Genomic DNA, 13,184 nt, shown 5'->3' on the forward strand with positions numbered 1-13,184 from the left:
GCCAGTGCTGTCCGAAGAAATCTCTGTGGTCATGTGGCTGGCATGCCTGAACACCGAAGGGGCACGGAAGGCTGTTACCTTCCCACCAAAGGTGGTTCCTATTTTTCTACTTGCATTTTTACATGCTTTCGAACTGCGAGGTTGGCAGAAGCTGGGACAAGTAATGGGAGCTCGCTCTGTTATGCGGCGCTAGGGATTTGAACCACCAAACTGTCGACCTTTCTGGTCGGCAAACTTAGCGTCTTAGCCACTGAGCCACCGTGTCCCTCATCTACTGTTACCCTATGGCAGTGATAGCTAATCTTTTCGGTACCTAGTGCCGAAACTGTGTGTGCAGCGGTGGAGTGCCAGAACCTGGAAGAGAGCAGCTGGGTGGTGCACATGTGTTTGGTGAACAGCCGCTCTTTTATGTCCCATTGCACACATGTGCATGCATGCACACGGCAGAACTCAGAAGAGAGCAATTGGCCAGTGCGCATGCACACCAGACCAGCTATCCAGCATGCATGCGTGTGACGGAACTGAGAAGAGCAGCTGGTGAAGGTGGCTGTGCCCACAGAGAGGGCTCAGCATGCCACCTCTGGCACTCATGCCATAGGTTGGCCATCATGGGTATAGTATATTTTAGGATGGTTTGAGAGAAAGCTTAGGGCGAACCTGGACATGCCCAATCCTATGGCCAAGGAAAGTAATCCCTGCCCATTTTCCCTGTAGTTTCTCTTAATTCACTTCAGTACATCTGTCTCCTCCAATTTGGTTATTTTAGGCATGGGGAATTACTAAGCAAGCTATTTGGAGCAATTGAAAAAGCACTCTTATTCTGGACATTAACGATTGGATTCAAAGCATGTGTGGAATCGTTCACTTTTGCAAATACTTTTCCCTCCACTAATGAGCAAAAATGGTGCCACATGTTTCTCTTTTTGGCATGATGCTTTGCGAGAAAAGAGTATTTCCCCCACTCTGAATTTGACATTTCCTTACATTGTTTAATTCTTGATATACAACGGGCATACCTAGCTGGTTCATCATTTCCCCCCTTCATTTGAGTTTTGCTCATTATGGCTTTCTGTTTTTCTTCTGCACATGTTTACAGTTTGCTTCTGGGTTTTGTTTTTGTAGTTCCCATTTTTTTGCGTTTTGGTGTATTTTTTTTAACAATTTGTAATACAATAAATTTTAACAAATAGATAATAATTGTCCTGTCTCCCCTAAATCTTCTTTCTGCTAGACTGAAGCTGCCAAAGTTCTTTTTGTCCACTAGGACTCCACGATCCCTCTCACAGTTACTACTATTGAGTACGGTACCACATATACTGTACCTGTGCTTTTTGTTTTTCTTACCTAAAAGTAGAACGTTCCTTTTTTCATCACTGAATTTCATTTTGTTAGATAGCAGCCTAAAAGCATATACATCTCCTTATGCTCTAATGTAGCTTGAAGATGGATGGACTTCAAGCTGGCTGGGGAATTCTGGGAGTTGAAGTCCATCCATCTTCAAGCTGCCAAGGTTGAGAAACACTGTTCTTATTTTTTTTCCTTTGGTTCGTTTCAAGTGTAACCCTGTGCTAGGTCTCAAGCTCCAGCTGTTTTTTTTTTTTTTGCAAAATTACATTCTGCTTCACTTCTAGGAAAGTGCTCCTATATGACTCTACCTTTTCCATCTCCACCAGTTTGGATATTGTATGATCGGGAGCCCCAGCTGTTATCCTTCCAGGTTCCTTCTGCTTTCCCTAGGTAAAAGTTCTCCTCGCACATGTGTGCTAGTCGTTCCTGACTCTATGGGGCAGTGCTCATCTCCGTTTCAAAGCCGAAGAGCCAGCGCTGTCTGAAGACGTCTCCGTGGTTATGTGGCCGGCATGACTAAATGCTGAAGGCGCATGGAACGCTGTTCCCTTCCCACCAAAGTGGTCCCAATTTTTCTACTTGCATTTTTTACGTGCTTTCAAACTGCTAGGTTGGCAGAAGCTGGGACATGTAACGGGAGTTCACTCCGTTACGCGGCGCTAGGGATTCGAACCGCGGAACTGCCGACCTTTCGGATTGACAAGCTCAGCATCTTAGCTACCAAGCCACCATGTCCCTCTTACTGCCTTCTCCTGTAAAGGATTTCTAATCCATGTTTTGTAACTGTAGAAGGGAATTGCTCCCCCCCCAAAAAAAAAGCGGGGGAAAAGAAATATCCCTCACTCCTAATGGGGAGATGGATATTGTAGATATGTTGAAATCCGCCTACCATCCTGTTTGGTCTTTTGTGGTTTTGTGTATTAAGAGACACTTGGCAAGAAAGACAGCAGAGATGGCTGCCTCACACCTGTTCAAAGGACTTGCTTTGAGGCGGCTTGCAGAAGGAGTCTCTCAATTGGCATTGAGGAAAGAAATAATTTGCAAATCTTTGCCTTAATTCAGGAGTCACACTAGAAGTCTGACATGCATTGATAAACATCCCTTTGGCTCAGCCAACAGGGTCTGAATACTCACGCTGTACCCAGTTCCCTGTGACCGGACTGAGAAAGTTCGGGTAAAGTCCGTGAGGTTTCTCAATTCTATTCAGGACTTTGCGGATATTCATTACCTGGAAGGAGATTGGAAAAGAAAAAAGCTATTATAAACTGTTTGCTATTTGTAATAAATAGATTTTATTAATAATGAAACCACCCATCAAATACATCTTTTCAATCCTAAACCTTTCGTTTAGTGACTGTTCAAAGTCACAACAGCACTGAAAAAAGTGACGTGCAACTGTTTTTCACACTTACGACCGTTGAAGCATCTCCAGGGTCACATGATCAAAATCCAGCTGCTTGGCAACTGACTCGTATTTATGACATTTGCCATGTCCTGGGGACACGTGATCTCCTTCTGACAAGCAAAGTCAATGGGGAAGCCAGATTCACTTAACAACCGGGCTACTTACTTAACAAATACCATGATTCAATTAACAGCAGTGGCAAGGAAAGTCACAAAATGGGGCAAACTCACTTAACAAATGTTTCACTTAGCAACCTAAATGTGGGGCTCAACTGTGGTTGTAACTCGAGGACTACCTGTATTGATGATAACTGGAGGTTGTTAAGTGAGACCCACCTCATTTTACAATCGTTTGTGCCATGGTTGTTAAGCAAATCATTGCAGTTGTTAAGTGAATCACGTGATCATTAAATGAATCCAGCTTCCCCCACTGATTTTGCTTGTTGGAAGCCGGAAAATGGTGAACATGAGACCTTGGGACATTTCAACTGTCGTAAATACATACCAGTTGCCAAGCCCCCTAGTTTTGACCATGTGACCATGTGGATACTGTATTGGACATAAGTAGGAGGACCAGTTGTAAATCACTTTTTTCAATGCTGCTGCAACTGAATGAACAGTCACTAAATGAACGGTTGCAAGTCAAGGACGACTCTATTAGGTTGTGTCTCCGGGGTTAAATATGGAGAGATTTCAGGCTGATAAAAGGAAAAGCTTCTTTATGCAATACAGATAGTCCTCAATTTACGACCGCAATTGATCCCCAAAATCTATGTCGCTAAGTGAGATATTTCTTCAGTGAGCTTTGCTCCGTTCTACAGCCTTTCTTGCCATGGCTGCTAAGCGAATCACTGAAGCTGCCAAGTTAGTAACGTGATTGACTTTGCTTTTCAGGAGGTTACAAAAAGGGATCACCTGATCCCAGGACGGTCATACATATGAACCAGTGGCCAGGTGGCTGGATTTTGATCACATGGCCATGGGGATGCTGTGACGGTCATAAGTGTGAAAAACAATCCTTAAGTCACATTTTTCAGGGCCGTTGTAACTTTGAACAGCCACTAAATGAAAAGTCGAGGACTCCGTGAATGTTCATTTGACAAACTCAACACCATCATGACCATTGATTGAGCCAGTTTTAAGGCAAAGGTTTCATTTACTGTATTTTTCGGAGTATAAGATGCACTGAGGTTCTGAAGAGGCAAATTAAAAAAAAAGTTTTTGCACTCTGCAAACCTCCCATTTTGTTTTGGTTTTTGAAAAAAGGGCATGAATAGTTGTTAGGAAGCTTGTAAAGTGCTCCTGCGGGGTGGGGGCAAACACGAGCAAAAAATGGCCCATTTTTTGCTCATTTCTGTCCTCCCCAGCCCCCAGGAGCACCCTGAAAGCCTCCTAAAGGTTATGCATGGCCATTGTGGTGAAGGGGGTGGGGTTTTGCTGTATTCGGTGTATAAGACGCACCCAGATTTTCACCCTCTTTTTTGAGGGAAAAAGGTGCATCTTATACTCAGAAAAATACGGTAGCTATTATCACTGATAGGCCCATCCTCATGAATGCCATCTGTGGCAGCAGATCCCCAAGCAGCTGCTTCTCCAGCAAGCTCTTCCAAATCGGCCAAAAACACCACAGGATCCCCACGCCAGAGAGAAACTGCAAGAAACCGTGACAAGAGGCAGACTCTGAAATGTCCTCTGTTGCCAAGCAACCGCATCCAACACATTTTTGCCAGTTTCCCCTTGGCTGTGGAACCTTCTAGTGGCTGAGGAAACCCCTGACCTCAGAAGGTGCACGTAAGGTAATAGCACCAGAGCAGTTTCCCATACTAAACTGCAATGGAATACAAGCTGTTCTGGTTGGCTGTTTTCAGCTCCCATTTCTTCTTCTTGTGCCACATCCATCATCGGACCTCGGCCATCCTATTTTTGTCAACAGCTACACAAAAAAGTGCTGCTGAGTCCCATAGGTTCTGAAGCCATGATGTTCTTCTTCTGCCTGGACCTCGTTTGCCTACAATTTTTCCCTAGAGAATTAAGTGAAGGATGCTGTATTTTTCTGGGTGTCGCATCACATGTCCAAAATATTCTAACTTTCGCTTTTTAATAGTTTTGATAATTTCCCTTGGCTTTCCCAGAGGGCTTATCACCTCCTCATTTCTGATTTTGCCAACCCAGCTTATACGTAATAGCCGCCTGCAAATCCACATTTCATATGCTTCTAGTCCAGTGTTTCTCAACCTTGGCAACTTGAAGATGTCTGGACTTCAAGTCCCAGAATTCCCCAGCCAGCATTCGCTGGCTGGGGAATTCTGGGACTTGAAGTCCAGACATCTTCAAGTTGCCAAGGTTGAGAAACACTGTATCTAGTCTCTTCAAGTGGCTTTCTGTCAGAGACCAACTCTCCACCCCATAGAGCAGGATAGAGAAGATGTAATATCTGACAAGCCTGATTTTCAATCTTAGGCTTATGTCGTGACTGCAGAAGACCCTTTTCAGCTCCCATTACAGAGGATACATTATGTTTATTTTTTTTTTATACCCTGCCTTTTTTATTTTTACAAATAACTGAAGGTGGCGAACACATGCAATATATCTTCTTTTTATTTTCCTCACAACACCCCTGTAAGGTGAGTTGGGCTGAGAGGGAGTGGCTCAGTCACCCAGCTGGTTTGCATGACGAGGTGGGACTTGAACTCACAGTCCCCTACTTTCCAGCTTGGTGCCTTAACCACTAGAAGAGGGGTGTCAAACTCAAGGCCCAGGGGCTGGATTCAGCTTGCAGGGTACTTAGACCTCCCTAGAAACAGGGAAGGACTGGCCTGCGGTGCTTCTGCCAGCAAAAACGGAGCTCTGTTTTTGCTGGCAGAGGGTTGCAGGAGGCGATGGCAACAGAAAACGGAGTTCAGGGGCCTGCTTTCACTGGCAAGCGCTCGGGCCACCACAGGTGCCCCTGACATAAGTGACGTTGAGCTGGCCAGTTCCACCACAAAACCGCATTCGACGAAACCACGCTCGACGAAACCGCGTAGCTGACGTCATCAACAGGGCGACAACAGCAGGGAGACAGAAGCACGCTGTAAACGCTAAACCTAAAATTAACCCCTAAACCTAAACCTAACCCCCCTAAACCTAATCCTAAACCTAATCCTAACCCTAACCCTAACCTAAAATTAACCCCTAAACCTAAACCTAACCCCCCTAAACCTAATCCTAAACCTAATCCTAAACCTAACCCTTAACCTAACCCTAAACCTAATCCTAACCCTTAACCTAACCCTAATCCTAAACCTAACCCTAACCCTTAACCTAACCCTAAACCTAACCCTAACCCTTAACCTAACCCTTAACCTAACCCTAACCCTTAACCTAACCCTTAACCTAACCCTAAACCTAATCCTAACCCTTAACCTAACCCTAACCCTTAACTTAACCCTAACCCTAACCCTAACCCTAAAGCTAACCCTTACCTTAAGTTGAATCGGCTTGCTTTCAAAGCGCTATTTAAAGCTCCCTTCTTTCTCTGCGCTCGCTGTTGTCGCCCTGTTGATGACGTCAGCAACGCGGTTTAATCGGGCGCGGCTTAGTCGAGTGCGGTTTTGTCATGCCACGGAGCTGGCCAGCCCATCCATCTCCTCCGAGGTCAAACACAACCCTGATGCGGCCCTCAATGAAATTGAGTTTGATACCCCTGCACTAGACCAACTCAGCTCTGTAAGGATACCATAAGAGTGAAGAGGACACGTGCTAAAAGAAGATAAAATCAGGCCATTAATCTGTGTTCAATCTCACCAGTTTCAAGGAACCTTCATTTTACAGGCAGTGTTTCTAATCAAGCTACCACATGCGTTTGTTATGACATCCAGCTAATTAGGCCTGATGCAAACTTGATGTGTTCGGTAATGACTCATTTTTCTTTACCGCACTGTACTGTGTGAACACCAACTGTGATTGAAGTGCCGAGGTCTGCACTCCCTTGCTTGGAACCAGCGATTGGGTTTGTATGTATCCTGTTTAAACCTTGTAGCTTCGTTTGGCAAAACGGAGGGAAGGCAACCTGGCCCCAGGCTCAAGATTGCAAGCTTGGCTTTTAAAGCTCACAAGGATCAAGGGTTGGTGCGCTCCATTCTTTTATCAACTGTCAAGTTGGCTCCCACTGCACCTTAGGGGTGCAGCTCTCTCCGCTGAAGACCCCGAATGCAAGTCTGAACACGCAGGTAGATTAGCAATGTCCTATTTTTTTTAAGAAAAAAAAAAGAAAGCCCACAAATCTCTAGCTGGGAGCTAATGAACTGATAAAGCTTTTCACCAAGTCCATTTCCCTCCAGATGGCTGTTTACAATCGGCACCCGTTGTGCGAGCTTTCATACAGCTTTAGCTTTAATTGACAGCATGCTCTGGGTGGGCGAATCCATTAACAAGCCGGGATTTTGCATTGACGGAGGGACAGGACGTAGGCGAGTGGGCTGCTCAACGGACCTCTTGGAAAATCACTGGACAAGAATCATCCTCTCTCCTACATTAAGGGATATGTTAGGACGAGGCACTTTGAGTTAATCCGGACTTCAACAAAGGCTTTCCATTAAGGTTGCATGTTCATAATCTCCATCCCCGTGGTCTGTTTCTTTGTTGTTTAAAGCTTCAACTTTGCCTTTCCAGCTGATCCCTTTTCCCCTCTATTTAAACTCCTATATATTTCCTCTGTTCTCCAGCACGTCTTCTGTGCTATCCCTTTCTCTCATTCTATGCTATGTTTATATCTTACTAGCTGAGAACATGATGTTGCCCGGGTATTTATTTATCCCAATCCTGTATTAGACAGGAATGGCAATGTCAAGTGGCAACAAAAGTGCGGAATGGGCTGTCCTCCCTCTTTCCATGAACGTCGGTGCAATTCCTGAAGAGGCGACGGCAAGAGCAACTTCTCTCCGAGCCTTTATTTTGGCGACGATTAAATTAGTTAAAAATGTTTTCCCTGTGCCCCCAGAAGTGTAATTTCTAATGTTGGATTTTCCCCCTTACCAGAGGGAGCCCCCTTGTGGAGTACTGTGAAGCCGTTAGCATGGCAACTCCAATGTGCTGTACAGTAGAAGCCATTTTAAGGCACAACAGGCTGTATCTTAACAGAACACACACCCCGAGGGGTGTTAAGGGTGTCTTACCCCCACAATATTTGTTTCTAGAGAGTAAGTCATCTATGTACCAAGTTTGAAATTACTCGAGGCATTCCAGAGTTATACTGGAACGAACACACACACAGACACAAATTTATTTTTCTTTTTGGTTTCCAGCTTACCTAGCATTTTTCCTCCATGCCTATCTCCCTGCCACTCAAATTTCCTTTTGCATCCTAACCACCCTTTTCCCACTTAGCAAGCAGGCAGATGGATGCCTTTTTAAAGTTGGGTTAGGAGCTGTTCTCCAGTCACATCCCATCTAAGAATAGTTCAGAAGTGAAGAATTTCTGGAGTCTTGGGGTCTCAGGGACCACCTCTTTGCTGTACGGGATGCCAGTTCTAATCCTGACAGGAAGGCTTAGAAAATAATAGAGTAATAAAGTTGTAAAGGACTTCTGGTCCAACCCCCTGCTCGCATAGGAGACCCTATACCATTTAGACAAATGGCTGTCCAATCGTTTCTCAAAAACCTCCACTGTTGAAGCATCCACAACTTCTGAGGATAAGCTTTTCCACTAGTAAATTGTTTCCTCTCTTAGGAAGCTCTATGTTGCTTCTCCCTTTGATTAGTTTCCATCCATTGTTTCTTGTCTTGCCTTCAGGTACTTTGGAAAATAGTTTGAGCCCTCTCATCTTTGTGGCAGCCCCTCAAATATTGGAACACTGTTATCATGTCTCCTCCAGTTTTCTTTTCACTAGACATAGCCAATTCCTGCAATCATTCTTATGTTTTAGCATCCAGCCCTCTAATCATTTTTGTTGCTCTTCTCTGCACCCTTTCCAGAGTCTCGACATTCTTTTTATATTGTGGTGCCCAAAACTGGTCACTACAATAGTTTCTTTAAGTTTCCTTCAAATTCTGGGATACTCTTAGTGGGTGGTAGGTGCCTTACAACAGCTAGGTTCTCATTCCCATCGACAGTTATAGGCAGTGGTGAAATCCTCCGAAGTCCGCTACCGGTTTGGTTAGTCTGTTGGCGAGTGCACGCCTTGCGCATCTCAGGTGCGCCGCAGACCACTAAAAAAGAAGCATTTTGAAGCCTTCTAAGTCTGCAAAGGTAAATAGAACAGCGAGGGGGGGGGGAATCCACCGTGCCATGTGATTTAGATTAGCTAGGAAGCAAGAAATCCGACAATTCTAGCTAATCTAAATTGCATGTCACAGCTGATCATTGGAAATACTGGTTCGCCTGAACAGGTAGCATTTTTTACTACTGCTTTGGGAGCATCGGTCCGAACCAGTAGCATTTCACCCCTGGTTATAGGAATATAAGTGTGTGTGTGGGGGAGATCAATCCTATACAATTGCTGGCAAAATGTGACTCCAAAAGCATGCCAAGAATCTACTGAGGAAGGGCATGAAGTAATCACCAGATTTAAAGTATACCCATGGCTACTACCAACTCTTACAAATAATCATCCCATGCTCTTCAAGGTTTCTTCTGAATCTTTAAAAAGTTTGCAGCAGGAGAAGGACTCAGGCCTCTAACCACTTTGGAAAAAGCCCCATCACTATGCAATTTCTCAAGAGAAGAAATAGAAGAAGCTATCAGAGAGAAATGGCAGATATTCTAAAGCAGTGCTTCTCAGTCTTGGCAACTTTTAAGATGGCTGGATTTCAACTCCAGAATTCCCTAACGAGCAGGGCTGGGGAATTGTAGGGTTCAAAATCCATCCATGCTAGCTGCTAGGATTGAGAAACATGGTTCTAAAGACTTCACTGATTGGCAGTGTCTTTCTTATATTGGATAGCAGCAACTGGATGGAGTTAGCCAAAACACTTGGCCTGAAGGAGATCCTGAGCTTCAGCTCTTGAGTTAATGGCAATTGCTCCCTAACCTTTTACAGCAAGGGTCTCCAACCTTGGCAACTTCAAGACTTGTGGACTTCAACTCCCAGAGTTCAATTCTGGGAGTTGAAGTCCACAAGCCTTGAGGTTACCAAGGTTGGAGACCCCTGTCTTGCTGGTGCTCTGCCATAACCACAAGCAGAAGTGACACCCTTGATTTGGAACTGCCAAAATGATTATGGCTGTGATTGAGGTGGAGGTGTGAGATTCCTATTTCTCAAATCTGGGCACTTGTTACAGACACAAAGCGAATTTCATTAGAGGCTGCTTTGGGTGCCTAGGTGAACGTGTTTGTGTGGGGAGACATGGTAGCAGGTTGAAAGAGGGAGAGGAATCACTTCACACCAATTGATAAGAAAGAGAAAGAAAGAGCAAAAAGGAAGGAAGGAAAGGAGGGAGCGGGCATACTTACTTTTTCGGCGTATATGGGATTTCCAGACAGTTCTGAAAGGTGCATAAACTCTAAGTGGAGGCTCCCGAATTCAGCTAAAATGCTGCTTCCCGCTGATGCCCATCCCCAACTCCAGCTCATGCCACTGGGGGAAATAGGAAAAAAAAAGAGCTAAGCATACAAGAAGTGAGAATCCCAGGCAGTTTCCCTTACTGTTCAAGCTTGATCCAGCTCCAATAATTATTATTTATTTGTCAGTGCACAACATATGTACAATGAGATTGATTGAGCAGTGCACCTCCCCCCCAACACAATACAACTCACAGTGAAGACAGGAAATGCCTAACCCAAATAAATCATGTTAGTCCTATTGCACCTGTGTGAACATGTTACATGTTGCGCCGGCCCTGCAAGCCCATCGTACTACGTGGTTATGATGCTGTTTCACATTCAGGAGTCTGACAGCCCACGGATAGAAACTGTTCTTCAGCCTGTTTGTGCAGCTGGCTATGCTTCTATATCTCCTTCCCGATGGCAGGAGAGGAAGGACGTGCTGTCCAGGTGTAAGTCGTCCCTGAGGATTTTCCTCACTCTTCTAAGGCAGCGAACCTTAGAGATCTCATCTAGTGGTATCAGGGGGACAGCCCAGGAGGTTTTGTGCTGTGCTCACCACCCACTATAATGGGTGACCTATTACAGGTGACCTATTCTTTGCATGGCTTAGTCTGTACAATTGTGGGTTTATTTTAGCATTTCCCAACGGTGGAAACATTAAGATGTTTGGACTTCATTCGGCTTCCCAGATTTTCCTAGCCAGCATGAATGGAATTCTGGGAACTGAAGTCCATGAATCTTAAAGGGATTTACTTATTAGTTGTTACTGTATACCTCAGCTTTCCCCTCCACGTTCCTGAAAAACACTGGGTTAAATTGGCCAAAAATCTGATCATGGGCATCTGTGCTGGAAAAGGCCTCTTAAGCCTAACATGTTTAAAGTCCACATCTCTCCAGATGCCACTTACATCCTTCTCCTTATTTCCAGCAACTTAGTTGAGAATAATGGTGTATCATTTTTGCTGTTTGAGATGGCACTTGGTCTGGCTACATAGAAAACAGACAGACAGCACAGGAGATGATCTACATGGATCTGCACTGCAGCACTTAGCAGGTAGAGATATAAAAAGTCAGAGAGGCCACGTGTTTCTTTTTGAACACTGCCATTGTTCCTCTGCATTTGTTCCTCTGCATTTGTTGGCAATCGGATGTATTTAAATACATAAATACCCATAGGCTATTAAGTCTGGTAAGCCAAACGAAGAGCAGCTTTGGATACAGCGTGCATTTGACATGCATGACTGTGCTTTTAGAAGACGTAAACATTCAAGAGGTAAGCTTAGTGTATGGAAGAGGCAGCACAGGGACAATTTGTGGTCAAAAGCAAACATCTAGAGCAGTGTTTCTCAACCTTGGCAACTTGAAGATGTCTGGACTTCAAGTCCCAGAATTCCCCAGCCAGCAAATGCTGGCTGGGGAATTCTGGGACTTGAAGTCCAGACATCTTCAAGTTGCCAAGGTTGAGAAACACTAATCTAGAGCAGTGAGTGCCGAAAAGGCTGAGCAGAAACATTGCACGCACACACGCTCATCAGCGCTGTGCTGTGGAAAAGTGGAACTTCCGGGTTCTAGCGCACATGCGCACCCGATGATCAGCTGGCCAGTGCACATGCACAGGCTGGGTTTCAGCACTCCCGCACGGGCAAAGGGATCGTGCTCTGGAAAAGCCAAACTTTCGGGTTCTTGCACACAGTGTACCCGACAATTCGTTGGCCAGCGTGTATGCGCACACTGGTTTTCGGCACTTCCGTGCATGCGAAGGACAGCTGATCGTGCCCCAGAAACCTAGAAGACAAAGAGGCAAGGCCGCACATGCCAGGAGACACAGCTTTGCGTGCCACTTTGGGCACATGTGCCCTTGGTTCGCTATCACGGATCTAGAGCTTTAGATCCAAGGCCACCGAGAAATGCAACAAATATTCTGGTTTTGGCAAGTGGTTAAATTGTAGGAAATTTACAGAGAGCTAAGAAGAAGAAAAAAGCATAGCAATCGTAGGAACTTTCCCGGACTTTTGCTTCCTTACTCATCTTCTCCAATCAGCCAACACAACCATCTTGATTACAGTCTATTAAGATCATCTCAACCTCTGCAGAGCAGCCTTTATTTTTAGGATGGGGTTGAAAATAGGCCCCGTAATTGCCGGCTTGAGAGAAGTTCAATGACTGCCATTTCAAAAACCGGAAGAAGAGCTGATCCTAATAACTCTTGATTAGCATGGGAGGCAGATTGTGGGGAAGGCTTCTTTTCCCCCAAAAGACAGTGATCATGGCTGTGATTATCTGAAAGGAGGAATTAGAAGGGAGGCAGCAGATGGCGCTAAGAGGTTGGTGCAATGGATGCCAGAAAGGACCAACACTTTTAACTTTTTTAAAATAAAAACTTGCAGCATTGAGGAGCCCCGTTCAATAAGATGGGGGGTTTCAGTGCAGTTTAATGCTTTTAGGTGAATCCCATCTATCTCCAACAAGGGATTGTGGGGCAAATCCACCACAGATCTCCCTTAAACCTAGCCATCTCAGGGAGCTAAATTACAAGTGGTTTTGAGAGAAGATAAAAAATAATAATATTGAGCCGGTTTGCCAACAGCTATGAGGATGCTGTTGAGGCAACCTGAAGATCAGCTATTGGGGGACAAATAGCTTGCTGCTCACCATCACTATTGTCCTAAGAACCTGGCTGGAGACAACATACTAGACTTTGGACCAATCTAGGAGAAAGCCGATTATGTTTATGCAGGTAGTCCTCAAGTTATGACTGTAATGGAGCCTGCCCATTACAGTCAGTCCTCAACTTACAAAGGTTCATTTAATGACCATTCAAAGTTACAATGGCATTAAAAAGTGACTTATGACCATTATTCACACTTATGACTTTTCCAGCATTCCCATGAACACGTGATCAAAATTC

The 13,184-nt window shown here is 44.8% G+C and overlaps 1 protein-coding gene across 2 annotated transcripts in view; it reads right to left on the reverse strand.

Moving 5' to 3' along the window:
* The window catches only part of LOC116515333 (mannosyl-oligosaccharide 1,2-alpha-mannosidase IA-like), a 205,582-nt gene that overhangs the window by 14,683 nt on the left and 177,715 nt on the right, over positions 1-13,184 (reverse strand). For both annotated transcript variants that reach the window (XM_032227308.1, XM_032227307.1), the window contains exons 6-7: positions 10,184-10,307; positions 2,482-2,575 (exon numbers count right to left, since the gene is read on the reverse strand). In XM_032227308.1, coding sequence (XP_032083199.1) covers positions 2,482-2,575; positions 10,184-10,307 — 218 coding nt within the window. The remainder of the gene's footprint in view (positions 1-2,481; positions 2,576-10,183; positions 10,308-13,184) is intronic.

Source organism: Thamnophis elegans, chromosome 12 (assembly GCF_009769535.1).
Source record: "Thamnophis elegans isolate rThaEle1 chromosome 12, rThaEle1.pri, whole genome shotgun sequence".
NCBI classification, from domain to species: Eukaryota; Metazoa; Chordata; class Lepidosauria; order Squamata; family Colubridae; genus Thamnophis; species Thamnophis elegans.